The sequence below is a fragment of the Gobius niger genome, assembly GCF_951799975.1.
Source record: "Gobius niger genome assembly, chromosome: 13".
Lineage (NCBI taxonomy): Eukaryota > Metazoa > Chordata > Actinopteri > Gobiiformes > Gobiidae > Gobius > Gobius niger.
Window position 1 is genome coordinate 8090146 of NC_136864.1, and position 17397 is coordinate 8107542.

The window sequence follows — 17397 nt, forward strand, 5'->3', positions numbered from 1 at the left end:
CCTAGTACCTAGCCTATGATCTGCCATGGTAGGATTTAACTTACAATACTCAGAGCTATTCTACAAATAGTATATGACTTTATTGATCACACAATGGAGAAATTCAGTTAGCAGTTTCCAAAATACATAATTTACAGGATTTCTAAATGTAGTATGATCTGATGGGCCTGAACACTGCATTACTTTTATTCAGTTATATAAGGCCTGCTGCTGACATGCCATCTACTACAAATAACTTGTTTTATTCACCTCAGTGGCTTTGGGTTCCTCCTTTGCCTCCTCTGCAGGCTGTTCATCTTTAGTCTGAAAAAGGAAAAACAAAAAAGGAAAATGAATAAAAGCAAACAAACAAAGATGGACATGAGTGAGTGTCAACTATCACCAGATCCTGCTGCTCATGTTTGACACACAAAAATGAAGGATGAGAGTATTTCAGTTCAAGCACGTCGCTGTACAATTATGAGATAACACTACATTATAAACTTTTACACAGACCAGTAAAACCAAAGCATGTTTCAAACCGAGCCACAGGCAGCAACACACAGTTGACACATTCAGAAGAGACTTGTACAACATTTTATCAAGTTGCTCCGATAAAACATCCTTTATCTCAAACATGTCCTTGAGACCTTTGCGTTTTCAGTAATTACTCACACAATCATGCACTACAGCTTCAGGAATGTGCAATCCTTTTTCATTATGGGACGAATATTGAAGTGTATAAGGCATGGAGGGAAACAGATGGGTGGTCAGTGCAGTCAGACATTCAATGGGTGCATTTAGGAAAGGTTTAAACCGTTTCCTACACTTGTGTTTAGGCTTGTCTCACAATAAAAATTTTTTTTTTGAAGTTTAAATCGTGAGGAATTATTAAACTACAATCTCTGTCAATGTGTGTAACCTGAGGACCACATCCTATTTGTTTCAGGTCCACATTTGGACCCCGGGCCGTACTTTGGGTGCCCACTACACAATACAGAGCAGACCAATCAAGTCAAGTACACTACAAAAAAATTCTTGAAATAAGTAAGATTTTCTTGAAATAAGTTCTTTTGTGCTTCATTTGGAAGTCTAAAAAACTCTTTCTATGGGGCACGAAATTTACACTTAAATTAAGATCAATGAAATCACAGCACTCAAAACTAGAAAAAGAATCTTAATTTCTTTGAAATAAAACTGTGGTAGGTGTTGTATCTTAATTTAAGTGTAAATATAATGTTCCATGAACATATTTCTCAAATGAAGGACAAAAGTACAGTATTCAACCTATTTCAAATTAAATTTTTGCAGTGTTGACTTGATCGCTCTGTAGTGTAGTGTAAGGGTATCCAAAGTGTGGCCGGGGTCAAAATGTGGCCCAAAACAAATTGTATATGATCCTCGGGCGAGACAAATTTACTTATTTCAAGAAAATTTCACTTCTTACAAAATCAATTTTTGCAGTGTATAGAAATTTAAATGATTACAAAACTTGACAGTAAAGTGATGAATGTTTATTAATTTGGCTTTTAATGAATGAACTAATATAGTCTCACTGACATTCATAATCTCTTTTTCAGGAGAGCCTTAGTCCCTAATGTACATGTTTGTGTGGAAGGGCCCCCGGAGGAAACATCATACATGGGAGAAACATGCAAACTCCACACAGAAACGCCCCAACACGGCAGGGGATCGAACCTGGGACGTTCTTCCGCTAAATCATTGCGCCATACACTGTGTCGCCTGTTTTCCATGAGCACAGTCATATACATTCATGTTAAGAAAGTCTAAAAAATGTTACTTCAATTTCAAGCCAATCAATAGTTAGTCAGAACACACTCGTTTATCTCCAAATCCGCTGCTAAAGCACCAAGAGTCAAAGCCAAACCCTCTGTTACTCAGAGATCAACAACATTAGTGCCGGTGCTGAATCATGCTCCACTCTCTTTTACAACCTGCAGCTCCAGCGGTTCGATCATGGGCGCGTCCTCGGGTTTGGGGGAGGAGCACAGCCTCTTGTCCCACTCCGTCAGCCCGGGAGAGGTGGGCCCCGTCTCCAGGAAGGACCTCTTGAGCTCGCTGATGTTCGTCAAGTGTTTGGCCACCTCGGCGGGGGTGGAGCTGTCCTGAAGCGGCCCAGGGAAATGATTATCAAAACAGCTAATGCGGATGGTGGGGGGCGGGCGGGCGGGGGAGGCAGGGCCATGCAGCTGGGATGTCCAAAAAGCGTCAAGAGGCAACGACAAGAGGACGTCTCTGAAAGGGTCTGCACGTAATTCAGTCATGTTACAGACCATTTCTCGAACGAGCAGCTTCAACCACTTGTGGAGCCAAAGCAAAGAGCAAAAAAACAACAACAAAAAAGCCAAAATACAAGCCTGCGAGCTTAGTATTTCTTTCCATTTTATACAAGACTTGTTCATATCGTTAGGGGGTTCCAGAGAGAAGTTAAAAGTCACCAACAAGTGGGTCTGTGTATAAAACTCTGTGGCTAACCTTGCGCGCTGTGTGACTGCTTCCTATCCCAATTTTAAAGATAAATAAAAAATATAAAAGGATAAAAAAATGAAGGTAAAGCCAATTGTTTTTCTTGCACATAAATTCTGAAGTGACACTGTTTTGAGCTTCACTGTCCTTCGATTTAACGTTAGCCTTTAGCTTTTAGCATTTAGGCGAGGAATAACAGGAAACAGTTACGAGCACAAGAAGTTAGCCGGGACTAGCAACATGTTCACAACTCCACACAAAAACAAGCAAAAAGCAATTTAACATGTCTGCACAGAAATCAGCCTGTTTAAAGGGATATTTCAGGATTTTTGACATAGGGCCTCATTTCCTAGTTATCCAGAGTGTTGCTGATTTCTGGAGATTTTTTTTTTTGTAATTCATGCAGTTCTTATATTTGAAGAGTTTTGTGGCGCTAGGCTAGTGCAAGGCTAGCGCATTTCTATGTTCTATGGTATCAGCTGGCCTGCATTAAAAACAGTCTGACTCACTCCACAGTGCACCTGAGGCAAATCACTTATAACACCAGACTAACCATATAAATGTCTGTGTCGATAGAATCATTTTTGGAATATAACTGACCTGCATCACATGAATGATCACATTTTGAGGGACTATTTTCTAGCAGATCACTCCGCCGCTGCGTAGCTTATACAACCACGAAGCTGATGCTGCTTAAATATAAGTTATTTTAAATGCAAAATGGTTAAAATTATTCTATTGACACAGACATTTATATGGTTAGTCTGGTGTTATAAGTGATTTGCCTCAGGTGCACTGTGGAGCGGGTCAGACTGTTTTTAATGCAGGCTAGCTGATACCATAGCAATGCGCTAGCCTTGCACTAGCCTAGCGCCACGAAGCTCTTCAAATATAAGAACAACATGAATTACAAAAAAAATATCTCCAGAAATCAACACCACTCTGGTTAACTAGGAAATAAGGCCCTATGTCAAAAATCCTGAAATATCCCTTTAAGTATTACAGTAAACTCGACATCCTTACAGTGAGTTTAAAAAAGTTATGTCAATCATGTACGACAATGACCAGACAAAACCCACACAGAACCACGGCACACGGTTAGGATCGCCGTTATTTAACTCTGGCAGGTCGTTCAGGGGTTAGCACTGTAACACGAGCCTTCGAAAGTTTCCTCAGACCAAACACCACGCTCCGTGCTCGGACTGACCTCCATCAGCATCAGGTTACTGTGTCTGATAAACACGTTCTCCCCTTTCACACGCCTTATGAAGCTATACTGGAGACACAATAGAGGAAGGGAAGGATTTTAGCTACAAACAAGCCTGCGTTTGATCATCTGGGAACTGCCATTTGAAAAGATTTTAGGATTTTAGGTTTCAGGTGGATCATAGTAAGAATAGATCATTATTGTCTGAGAAATGTAGATTTATAGCCAATCTGAATCGAATTGAAGGCTTTTTGTTATGATATTTAAGGCCTTAATTTTGACACATTCATTAATTGACTTTTAACGCTATTTATGCACTGTGGAAACCTTTGTTTTTAAAGGATTATTTTGTCCCATAGGCTTTTCTAGACAGGACAGCTAATCGTTAAAAGGGGTAAACAGCGTAAAAAGAGAGACATTCAGCAAATTGCCCGAGCCAGGACTTGACCTCACAACGCCAAGAAGGGCTTTGTCTTTTGATATTTCACTTTTCTTGTCAATACAGACGGCATCTCTGGAATCGCCCATATATGGTCATGTTTGAAAACAGTTAAGGGGGAAAATAATTCAGAAAAATATAAACTTTCTCTATTTATTCAAAAACTACTTGCTTAATTATGAACATAGTTTTCTATCCAATAAAGATAAAAAGACATGGGGAGGAGCAAAGAGATTCAACAGCCCATAAATACATAAATAGCGGAGAATGCTAACATGATGCTACATGTTAACAGCGTGCTAATGCTAATGCTATCTAGCGGTAGCTATGACTGCCGTTTTTTCGCTTCTAATGAACAATCTGCTGTGAATAAACATTCATATGGACCCGATTTAGACTACTTTATTTGTATGTGATAAATAAGTTAACATTTAACCAGAAAATGAGTAAAAACTGTGAAAAACTGTTTCCCAGAAGACTCTATTTTCCTCCTTGGCGAAGCCGCGCCCCCTTCTATTTCTTTTTATTAGCTGCTGTTGCTGGACATCGTCATAAAGCTATTTCTGCCGCTGGAATATCTGACATGTTTACTTTTATGTGCTACGTAATGCGTTTAGTTGCTCCTTTGATCTGGATAATATTGCATTGGTGTCAAAAACAGTCACTAACCAACACTTCTCCCCTGTTATAACATAGAAATAAAAAGGAGAAGCGTTGGCCCATCCGTATGTTGACAGTTAGCAAGTCGGCTAATCCGTTAGCCTGCTCAATGCATTTTCCCTAAAACTGTTAGCATTAGCCATCAATCACCACACATTATGAATGATCCAGATGTTTGAAGTTGTTATTTTGTTTTTTTGTTGTTGTTTTAAGTTAACCCATCGGCCACTTTTAGGTCAAAGCGTAGTTAAAAATCATTAATGAACCTTTTGAGATTTTGCTTGGATATAAATTAGCGTCTAAGGGTGTCCTCTGAGCTAAATGCTAACTCAAATTAACTTAAGCTTTTCCTTTTTGTGGGGTCAGATACACATCCAGTGGCCACTAAACACCATCTTATAATAAGTTAATGATAAAGAAACCAGAGAAATTACATAAATGCCGTGAAAACAACATGCTAATTTAAACCGGGGTCCAGGATACGACGGCTAACAAAATGTGCACATTTGTATAAACAGACAGCTAAAGGCGTCTCAGTGATTTCTAAACTCTACTTCTTGACGGAGAGCTGGGGGCTTTTGCAAAAGGTCAATTTTGAGAGTTCTGTCTACTTGCAAGAAAGCACCAGGTAAAAAGCTAAGCCAAAGTGTAGCTAACCTTTGCTTTAAGTTGTTCACTGTTATACTGTCCAAACATATCACGATTTGCAATTTTCTTCCAAATGATTCAGCTCTTTTCCTTGTACAGTATTTCACAAAAAAGCACCGACGAGAAAGAAGCAGCAGCAGCAGCGGTAATAAAGTGAATTGAGGCAAATGAATGAATGTTTGGCGGAGCTTTTTTTGCGATGACGACAGCAGAAGAAGAAGAAGAAGAAGTGAAGCCGGGGGTGAGATGGATAATTCAACAGCTCAGTGCATCTGGTGAAAGGGGCTGGAAATGCAGAGAGCAATGATACAGCAGTGGTTCTCAAACAAACGGGTCGTGGGAATACGATTTGGATTTGGGATAGTTTAGTTCGTGTCCCATTTTCAGACCAGTTTGAGAACCTCTCATTCAGATGGTGAATTCTACCTGAGTGCGCATCTCAGAGTCCTCATCCACCTCCGACTGAAGCATTAAGAGGAGACACAGAGTTAGACAGAGACAGTGAGGCAGTGATCGGGGGGAGAGGCTGAACAGGGCAGCATGCAGGGGGAAGGTCAGAGACAAGAAAGTGAAACAATATGGTGGATATCGCTTAAAACAGTAGATGCCGCAACCAACAAATGCTCTTCTCTTTATGTATTCTTCCACAAACACCAATGCACTAAGTAGTTTTGTGTGAAAAGTACAGTGTGGAGGCGTCGGACTAAAGGGATTTGGCGTTTCCGAGAACAGATCTAGTGCATGGGGTGTTCAAACGTTTTTCATTGGGGGCTGTATTTGGAAGTGTAGACTGCGCAGAGGGCCACAGATGGTGGAGAGTGCAGCGAAGCATTCAACTGGATAAACTTAGTGAAGGTTTTTTAAGAGATCCTAATCTCTCAATCTAAAATGTTTGGTATCGCGGTTATAATTCTGTAGAAATATTTAGGACTGGGTGCTGTTGCCTTTTTTTTTTTTTCAATACCAGTTCTTTAAAGCAGAACTAGTCACTTGTTAACCTTAATAAATCCTTTCCGTAGTCCCTCTGGGGGTAATACAAGCTTTAATAGGATGATTGGGGGGTCTTTCATCTACCCCTGGTGTCTCTGGCCAGAAAACCACAATTGCAACTTTCCCTGCACCGGGTCGGAGCCACCAATACACACTAATGGAATCTTGAAGAAGAAGCTAGCAGGCTAACGGGCAAAGCTAACTGTGGGCTAGCGCCACTTAAACAGTATTTACAGCCAAGTTTGAGTGAAAAAAAAAATCTCCATTGTTTCATTGGATGTACAATATCCCTCTCTCTCTTTGTCTTTTCTGTCAGTGTAGTATTTACTCTCACGGACAATTAATGAGTAAAAAAACGCAACATGCTATGACACCGGCAGTGGCGCTTATGGCCTCTAGGGGCATGAGTTACTTCGTACTGCTTTAGAAACTTGGCTTTTGACCAATACCTAAACAAAACTTTCTTCAATACCATAAAACAGAACGTTGGTGTTAATTTATTCCATAAATGTCTATTTCTATGAAATATTTGAGCCAAAACACCATGTTACTTCCAAACATGCATCAAAACTTGGTCTCAAAATATATTTTTTTCATGCCTGCTTTTGATACTTAAAGGGGCTAGATGCAAGTTCGCCATTTTATACTCACTACTGCCACCTCAGGTCATACGTGTAACTGCACCTTCTATATAAAGCTCGTACATTACGGCACTTCGGACCTGAAGTAACACCTTTTTGAGTGACAGTGTAGGATTTTAGAGGCAGTTGTGGAGAATAGATCTAGGCTCATTCTACACATTAGGTCATTGTTGGAACATGTAGGGGGAGGAAAATACATAATTTTGACATTTTTAAACTCTGTATAGTCTCTAACTAAAAATAAATAAATATATATATACCAGTAGTACCTAAGCTTTTCTTTGGCACCCAGCCATAGATATATTAAACTATTAGTGAAAGAAACAAAAACATCACTGGCGATGTGTGTCAAACCAATAAGAACGCAGAGGGGCCAACAAACCCGGTCTGAGGCCCACGTTCTGATCTCGTGGCTATTATTCTCGAACAATAACCTTCACTGTATTTTCTACAATTCGGCTCAGCTTGTTTTTGTTTGCGACGATGAGAAACTGAGCTGCTTAATCGGTTGAAATCACTTAAATGGATCATAAGACAGCCGATGTAGCAACATTAAATTGTTTTACTGGACTGGGAGGGAGCTGTTTCAAAACACAACGAAAGACCTTGATTCCAAAAGAGCAGCTGTAAAAATATGCAGCTTACCTTTAATTAAATGCTTTAGAAAAGAAGAAATGTCGTAACTTATCATAAAGGCTCTGTCCAATAATACACAAAATACAGAGTGTGTTTCCAAAGAACAAACTGCATGCATGGACAGGACCCATGCTGTAAACATTACTCTCTTACAAACCTCTGTGGGCGTCATCTCTCCGTCAAACGCAAAGTCAGTCTGTTCACTGTCAGTCTGCGACCGACAACAGATCCACGAGAGCACGGAAAACAAGAAAACCCAACTTTTAAAACCATTTTCGCAGCAGGGAACGAGGCAAAGTTTAACCACGAATGGACAAGAATGGGAATGAAACACTATGTTGGTACAAAAAGCTATAGGCAGAACCACAGACTACGGCAGAAGAAAAAGGGGAGGGAAGGCAAAGGAAAGTAAAAGCAGAAGCACAACAGACTCAGAGGAAGTACTTTGGGAATATTGAGAGGGATTAGGAGGGATTAAGCCTGACCGATCCACAAATGTGAAGGCCAGGGTCTATTTGGCGCAGAAAAGATGGGAAGTTTTGGGATTGTATTTTGGACAAACAGTGCCCGACTTTCAGGCCCTCTCCCTTGTCTTCATGCATGTGCTGATGAGATGGAAGCAAACCAACAGCCTCTCTGCATTACACAGCGGTGAGCACGAGCTGAGAGTAACCCAGAGAGACTTGATCATGAACGAGGAGAAGCTTCGTGCACATTCGGTTTGATGTGATGATGGTGAGGCTGAGGTGGGTTAGACACAAAGCTACTGTGTCTGAAAGTGAACCTTCGCTTGTGCGATACATGAAGAGGCTGAAGGCTAGATGACATTCATTTGTATCAAGTGAGCTGTGGCTACTAGAGGCGGGAAATATATCGTCTACAAGAAAATATCGAAATAGCCGTTTGGAAGACGTGCAAATTTACAATATCGATTTTAGCTCTAGTGTCAAGAAATGTGGGGAAAATGGGTAGAAAATGGGCGAAATGGAGGAAAAATATATGGGAAATTTGCACAAAAAAAAGGGTAGGGTAAAGGTGGGGGGAAAATGGGAAAAAGTGGGATAATTTGGGGGATAGAATTGGGGAATATTGTAAAAATGGAGGGAAATGGTGGCAAAAATGTTGGGGAAAAAGTAGGATAATTTGGGGAAAGAATTGGGGAAATTGCAAAAAATGAGGGAAAAAATGTTGGAAAAAATGTTGGGAAAAAAGTGGGATAATGTGGGGAAAGAATTGGGGAATATTGTAAAATGGAGGGAAATGGTGGCAAAAATGTTGGGAAAAAAGTGGGATATTTTAGGAAAGAATTGGGGAAAATTGTAAAAATTGGAGCGAAATGTTGGAAAAAATGTTGGAAAAAAGTGGGATAATTTGGGGAAAGAATTGGGGAAAATTGTAAAAAAAAAAGGAAAAAAAAACTTTTCTACTTTGTTCAGGACAATTATCTTTTTGGGCAACAAAACAAAAGCAATGTCAATTTAGATGTTTGCAGCACATTTTTACTTATTTCTGATGGTTTCGCTTCATTACCGTTATCGAGAAAGTTCCCCAAAATATTGAGATATTCATTTTTATCAATATCGCCCAGCTCTAGTGGCTACCATTAGGTGAAACTGAACCATGAGCCTTTAGAAAGATCCTGTTGTCGTCCGGGATTCTACTGTTATAACAGAAGCTTTCAGATATTGTCGACTAGACTGGGAAACTAAATAATGCATCTGGCCTGTGTGTTTCTCAGCCTTATCTTTTTGATTTACGAGCAGGAAGAAGCCTCTGAGGAGAGAGATGAAATTACAGATCCATAAAAAAACTCTAGAGAGGAAGATGCTGCAGTAATCCAGTGGGAGGGATGTCCAGCTTGGGCGGCCATGTTGTGATTGTCCATTCTAATAGGAGACTCTACCATATCTCACTGACTTTGAAAAAATGTGTCTGATTTTTGCTCATTATGGTCTGTTTTTAATAATTGGTGTAAGTCAATGTATTCATTAATGATGAATATATCTATGCAGTGTATTACACAGAGCCATGTAAAGTGTTTTACATTATGTTAGTAAAATCATGGCCTGACAAACTACTTTTCTCTTCTTCTCTCTTGGTGTTATTAGGACTCACAGGATCGGTTATTTTTTTTAAACTTTCATTCATGGAAATTCCTGCCCTTCTTTTCACTTTCAATTAGAATTTGGCTATGAGGACAATAACAAGATGGCTGCCACAGTTTCCACAGCGACGGTCGGAGTGTCCTGCCCTGAGTTTAATTGACTTGATTGTGCATAACTTCAAATCCTAACAATGCCGCAAAGAAAGTGGCTTCCTGTTTCAATCCAGCACACCAAGATAAAAGCACACAGCTTGTCTCAATAAGTGTTTTGTCTGCTAATGGTAAGGCAGAAAGAAAGTTGAAGAAATGAACTGCTGAATTAATGAATAAGATGGTGCTTTTATTTTGGCGTGCTGGATTGAAACAGGAAGTCACTTCTTGGGCGGCGTTGTTATGATTTGAAGTTATTATATATATATATATATATATGCACAGAGTCAATTTCACATCTGTGGGTGAAACATCAAGTCCAGTCGACGATATTTGAAAACCTCTACTACCTAAACCTCTTAACCCTCACCTTAACGGAGCACATTTTCTCCAGTTCGGCATTACCCAAATCGAAAAGCTCCTCGAAAAAAAGAGTCAATACAAGACGTAAACAAGGATGAAAACGCAACAAAAATACAACAAAAAAGTGACGACAACACAAGGAAAAATCTTAGCTCAGTGTTGTAGGTCCTAGCTTTCAAATGAGGTGTTACACTGGCCTGTAGGCTGCAAGCGCTGGTCGAGAAGCTTTTCGATTAGGGTAAGGCTGAACTGAAGAAAATGTGCTTGGTTAAGAGTAAAACAGCTGAGAACAGAGATAAGCTTTAAAGAAAAGGCATTAAAGCTACACTGTGCGATACTTTGTGGTTTCTGTGAAGACGTTCCGCTCTGCAGCTGCTGTGGCTAACCCGCTTTTCAACCCGAAAATGTGCCGTGAAATGATGAGACTTGCAGGTTTATCGTCACGTGGGCCGTAATGAGAATGCTCCTGCGCTACAGCTGGTGTTGGTGAATGGCGGAGATGAGGATCTGAAAGACAGACACTGGGACAGACGTCTCCAGGACAATGTTTCGGGCGGGGGGGAGGGGTTAATATCGTTCGACGTGACACACACACACACACCTCCTCCTCTTCCTCTGAACTGTCGTGGTCATGGCTGTACCCCTGCGCTATGGAGGCGGTCAGGGAGGCCGCCTTGGGCTCCAGGTAGCAGAGGCACAGGGCCAGCGGGAAGGAGAGGGTGAGCGCGTATGGGACGGAGAAAGAGGTGGAGAGGAGGAAGAAGAAGATGAAGAGGAAGCACGGGATGAGCGAGGGCGACTTGATGGGCAGGAAGTGCTGGGCGCACTCGGGCAGGAAGCGCATCTCGGACAGATCCGGGAACGTGAGGTAGCCGTCCTCGTCCAGGAGCGAGGACAGGTCGGGGAGGTGCAGGGAGATGGAGAAGAGCAACCCCCCGCCGCGGGATTTACTGCGAGCGAGTTCGAGCCGCTGTTTGCGCGCCGACAGCAGCAGCGCCCGCTCCTTCAGCAACGCCGCTTTCCGGTCGGCCCGGGCCTGCCTGCGCTTAGAGCTCGCTCCGTTTTTAACCGGGCTGACGGACGAGGCGCGCTTTCTGGAGGAGTCTTTTCGGCGGCGGCGGAGTTTGTTGGAGAGGACCGGGGTCGAGGGGAGGGACAGTTCGTTGTACAGATGGGAGCACTTATGTAAATGCACGGCGGTAATACAGTATATACGAGTGGTGGCGTAATGGGAATGGTGAGGAGGTGGTGGGGGAGGGGGGGAAGTCAAAAGAAGGACAAAAACAGAAAAGTAAAATTAGTAAAGCGAAGTGAAAGTGAAAGCTCCTGGTTCGAGTGCGGTGGGTTAAAGCTCAAAGCAACTGGGAGCCGCTCTCAGGAGTGAAATTAGGCAGAAAAGCAAAAACCTTAAAGGAACAGGCCACCGTTTTATCCATACTGAGATATGTTCTTGCCTGAGCTTAAACGAGTTGATAAGTACCTGTCTGGTCTTTGTGCGTGCCCTCAGTCACACAAAACGACCAAAGATGTTGTTAGCATTTGACGTCTCCCAATGTATTCCTATAGCTCCAAACGTTGGAAGCTACCACGCTCTTCCACGGGCACACACAAAGACTAGACAGGTACGCATCAACTCGTCTAAGCTCAGGCAAGAACATATCACAGTACGGAAGAACTGTGTGCCCTCAGTTAGGGAAAACGACCAAAGACGTTGTTAGCATTTGGCCTCTCCCAATGTATTCCTATAGCTCCAAACGGGGGTGAAGTTAGAAGCTACCACGCTCTTCCACGGGCACACACAAAGACCAGACAGGTACGCATCAACTCGTCTAAGCTCAGGCAAGAACATATCACAGTATGGATAAACGGTGGCCTGTTCTTTTAAGGAAATGAAAATAGTAGCAGCTTCTACAAAAGAGTTCACAGAGAGAACACGGAAGAAACATTTCAGTGAGTTTCTAGATGTTTCCTATGAATTAGTGAGTAGCTACATGTGCACACAAATAGCATTGAATGAATTCTTTCAAAGGCCATTTCCTCAGAATAGAGGAAGCCCTGTAATAGTTTCACGACCCCTGGGAATAAATGGTAAGATTATTTGAACATGCATTCCTGAATAGCAACACTGTCACACACAGAGAAACAAACCTACTATAAGCGCAACCTCCTGACCCCCAGCGGAACCGAGCACATTTTTTCCAGTTTGGCTTTACCCAGATCTATAAGGTTCTTCAAAAAAACAAAATGGAGACGAAATTCAACAACAAAGTGACGAAAAAGTGGCAAAAGAGTGGCCTGAAAAGGAACAAAAGGCAATGACAAAAAAGTGACAAAAACACGACTAAAGGGTGATGAAAAAGCAACATAAAAGCCAAACAAACGTGAGAAAAACATGACGAAAACTTTACAAAAAAACACCAACAAAAGTGACAAAAATGCAAAGCCGTGGGAACCCAGGGTGCTGAGGGTGCTGCAGTACACCCTGGTGGATGGTTTGTGCATTGCAGGCAATATTAATAAATGGGGAAATAAGCACAGGAAAGTATTTTTGTGGGGAAATCTAGTCCCTCAGCACCCGCTAACCAAAATATGCTCCCACGGCTTTGCAAAAATGAGAAAAAACACGACAAAAAAGCAATGAAAAACAGTGACAACAAGAAACTATGAAAACACAAGAAAAAACACACAACAAAAAAGAGGTGCTACACTGGGCTATAGGCATTGAGAAGCTTTTAGATTTAGGTAAAGCCGAACTGGAGAAAATGCGCTTGGTTAAAGTAAGAGAGTAAGAGTAAGAGACTTTTAGGGTGAACCATAAACATGACCAATTATGGCTTAACGCCTATAACAAAAGCTTTCCGTGTCCTTCAAGACATTCAGGACTTTAATAGATAAATATTTAAAACATTCAGAGTCAAACCTGAATTTTATCTTTTGGAACTTTTAGTATTTTTTACAATTTTACCACGAACGCGACTCGTATCCGTTACCTTCGTGTCCGTTACCTTCGTGTCCGGTCTGACGATAGCTGCCTCTGTGCTCTGGACCTCCGGGCTCTTGGCTTCAGTCGGGGCCGCGGTCTGGACCTGGTCGTCCTGCTCGGACCGCTCCTCCTCCTTCTCCGTCGTTACCGTGGTGATGATGCTGTCTCCCACGGTAACGCCTCCAGCGCCGCCGTCTTTCATCAGGGACTCGTGGTTCTCCGAGATGGGAGCTGAACAGAGAGACATATTTGTTTCTCAAATCGAGGCATCGAGGAACTTTTAGCATCTTTTGCATCCGCTTAAGGCGAGACACTGCAGGTGAATAGGGGAAAAAAAAAAAATGTAGAGATATCAATTTGAAACGTTTGCTGAACATCACAGATATAAATATGAGAAAAAAATGTATTGCATTTTTTCTGTCATTTTATGTTTTCACATAAAAATAAGGCCTTTTGAGCATTAAAATGGCCAAAATTGCCTATATTTTGGGCAACGAAATCAAAATAATGAATTGAGCCAGAATAAAATTTATGGTTTTATTTTATTGACATATTAGTAACTAAGATTTTTTCAAAGGGGATTATGGATATTTTGTTTAGTTTTTCAATAAACTAATCATCAGTGAAAAAATCTGTAAAAACTCAAATTCCGCCTGTTTTTTTTGGTTTCAAAGCTGAATAAATCAGGCTAGGAATTAGATATTAAAAAATCCCTCTGAAAAAAACTTCAAAATATTGTTAGGTCTCAGACTGGAAAGTTTGGAGTCTGTTGGAGCTTCTATAAGGGCTCAGGCTCTGCCCGAGTGCGGCTTCTCTCATTCAGAGAAAACCAGCCCTGAAGTTTTGTAGCGACTGCGACTTTTCCGCACCGGGCCTGACCAGGCCTCTCGTAGGAGGAATAATACGATATTTGGGTGGAAGCATCATCACGGGGCCCCTTCGCAGCACACGTGGATGTAAAATCTGTCAATATTTATGAATTAATACCCGCTTTCAACGCAGCGCAGCAGCTACTTCGGGATTGCCCCCACCTCGCAGGCGGACATAAAATAAACATCATGCGGGTGAGTTTTGTCATTTTTATACTCTGACATGAAAACTAAGATGTAAAGGGAGGAAAATAGATAAAAATCTCCACTTCGACCACTACGTGAAAAATCAATACTTTCACCTGCCGTGTCTCGCCTTAACTTTATGCAAACAATGGAAAGAAAGTGTTGTCATGGCGGCGTGAAAACAGGCAGCGACCTCCCTCTCTCCTGGTACAGCTCAAGTTTTAAACTTTTTCTGCAAACTGCATTGTGGCTTGTTTATCGGGATACCCTGCTGTGTTTTTGTGGAGGTTTGGTGGATTTGTTTATTTTGAGAGTCCAAAATGGTCCTGAAGAAAACAGCTTTTAAAAGGTAAACCCATTTGAGACCAACAAATTTCTTCTTCTGAGACACTGAAGAGGCACCAAGGATCTTGCTTCTTGATCAGGACCTCTTTTCTGTGGCTAGAGCTTGAATCCATTTCCTCTACAGTGTTATCAATGGCCACAGGTCGCTCTCACCTCCGTCCAGGCTGCGGGACATGTTGTATCTCTTGCTGCTGGACCTCTCGAACAGCGGGGCGGGGCGGATGATCTGAGAGCTGGCCCGTCGAGTCTGCGCCTGAGTCCTGCCGCTGTAGCGGAACTTCGAGCCCAAACTCAGGAACTTCTTTGGAGGCGCCTCCGGGGACACCAGTCTGAGGGGAAATCAAGCCACATGAGATTCATGGATTTTACAAAAGGTTTTGACCTGGATTAAGGTTAGTTTCTCTGTACGTTATGGAGACATGTGCTATATGGAGCAAGACCAAAGTGATGGGGAATAGGGCTGCACGATTTGGACAAAAAACAACAACAAATTTTCAGACAAATGTTGCAAGTGTGATTTTCATGTTTGATACATTTAAATAAATAAACTGCTAAAATTATGAGTGAAGGAACTCATGTTACTTAGAGACTGTAAAATAACATATTCTCAGCTTTCCTCACATTAGAACAATGCACAATAATCTACTAATAATAAAATATTAATTTCCCCCGACATTCAGAGTACCCCTGGGGGACAGCCATGTGATCAAAACAAGTCACATCCCCAGAGAAGGTACTTTATACTGCAATCTTAATGCTACACAATTAAAACCTCAAAAAGTAACATTTATTGTGAGACAGAGCTTCATTAAAGGTGCACTATGCAACTTCTTAAGTGAAAAAAAAACACACAATTCTGATGAACATTGATCACTCAAATGCCAGAGACCCCCCCACCCCCCAAAAAAACAAACAAACATGAAAATATGATTCAATATTGATAAACATTGCAGCCCTACAAGTGAGAGTAAAATAGTTACAAGTCAAAACAGAAATCCATCAGTGTTTGGCTCGTCCAGCTCGGATTACTGTGTTTGGCAAAACTAAAGAACTAGAATAAGGTTCAAGGGCTTCTCTATCAGCCCAAATGATTTCCTTGTTTCATCAAATGTTTACACAAACAAAGTCAGGTTCATTGTCTGAAAAGCAGTGTTTTGTTGTCCTAATGTTTTCTGCAGCCCTAAAGTACAAGTTTATACCATCTGCTGTATTGTAAAAAGCTGTGAGATAATATCAGTGCAAAATCCACTTTAAAAGCAGCCACTTCTGTTGCACAAAGTGTGAAATATGACAATCCGCAGTCATTTGGAGAGTCACACTGCTTCATTTGGCTCGCTCCCAAAGAGAGCTAATGTTACAAGCTGCACAGGAATCTTTTCACAAAACATATGCCGCCGCGCTTTTAGCAACCAGTTTATGTGCCCTTAAGTCATGGCTTGCAGAGCAGCGTATGTGCAGTGGAAAGGATGCCAAAACACAACACAAAAAATACATTCTTGCCAGGATTAAGACAGTGCAGCAGGAGTTCTTAACCAATTTCCTATCTAATCTATCCATTTATTGATACAAAGGTTGGAATATTTTGCATTATAATAATAAAGAAAAGAAATAAGCTTTTACCTGAAGAATGTGTGATGTTCGACACAGACTTTCCACAGGCGTTTCGCGGCGCGGTGATTCGGGAGCTTGAACCCGATGGTGCTTTCAAACTGCTCAAACTGAAACAGAAAGAGGCAACAAAATTACATTGTAAGCAAAAACAAACGATTCAGGAGTCCAATTATATAAAGAGGGAGGTGATGTCACAGCATAGCAACGGCACAGAGACAGAGGCCAACTTTTTATCCCTGTGTGTGAACAGCGAGCAGGTCTGGGTACCTTTAAGTTTACAGGTTTAGATTATACAGAAGCAACATCTGGCCCCTGAGATGATTTGGGGAAACATTATTACACAAATCAGCTGTTAAAGTGGTTGAAATTGCTGAAAATAGTGTCAGTTCTTTTTGGCGAGACACTACAGGTGAATAGGAAAAGATAAATATACTTTTCAAGCAGCTTATTCTAAAACGAGATGTCCAAAGTCCCATGAATTTAAATCGGTCTCCATCCATGGCATATGAAAAAATGAAAGGAAGACATGTTTTCCCATATTTAAATCACTAGTCTATACCAAAAGTTGATAAAAAAATGTATAAAAATCCTGACTTTACCAGGACTTTAGCTGCTGTGTGTAAATGTATGAAGTGCCTTGTTTTTGGGCTTCAAAGCTCAATAAATGAGGCTAGAAGAAAGAAGAAAACTAGCCAAGATTAGAAAAATGGACCATAACAAGGTTCAATGCGTTTTTGGAAAAATAAAGCCAGATCGATGTATTATTACACAGGCTGAATTTATGGTAAATGGCAAATGGCCTCAACTTATAGACTCAACTCCTGTCGATATCTTGGCCAATAATGTAAAATGTATTATATTATCGGCCGTTAAAGCAGAACTAAGTAACTCTTGCCCCTAGAGGCCACAAGCGTCACTGCAGGTGTCGTAGCAAGTTGTGTTTTTTACTCATTAATTGTCCGTGAGAGTAAATACTACGCTGACAGAAAACACAAAGGGAGAGAGGGATATTGTACATCCAATTACACAACGGAGAGAATTTTTTTCACTCAAACGTGGCTCTAAATATTGTTTAAGTGGGGCTAGCAGGCAGTTAACT

At 41.3% G+C, this 17397-nt stretch overlaps 1 protein-coding gene across 4 annotated transcripts in view; it reads right to left on the reverse strand.

Moving 5' to 3' along the window:
• The window catches only part of epb41l3b (erythrocyte membrane protein band 4.1-like 3b), a gene marked incomplete at its 5' end in the record, with an annotated part of 57690 nt that overhangs the window by 19032 nt on the left and 21261 nt on the right, over window positions 1–17397 (reverse strand). For all 4 annotated transcript variants that reach the window (XM_079569684.1, XM_079569686.1, XM_079569685.1 and 1 more), the window contains 8 exons: window positions 250–303; window positions 1935–2105; window positions 5847–5882; window positions 7845–7898; window positions 10909–11484; window positions 13310–13518; window positions 14841–15016; window positions 16308–16405. In XM_079569684.1, coding sequence (XP_079425810.1) covers window positions 250–303; window positions 1935–2105; window positions 5847–5882; window positions 7845–7898; window positions 10909–11484; window positions 13310–13518; window positions 14841–15016; window positions 16308–16405 — 1374 coding nt within the window. The remainder of the gene's footprint in view (window positions 1–249; window positions 304–1934; window positions 2106–5846; window positions 5883–7844; window positions 7899–10908; window positions 11485–13309; window positions 13519–14840; window positions 15017–16307; window positions 16406–17397) is intronic.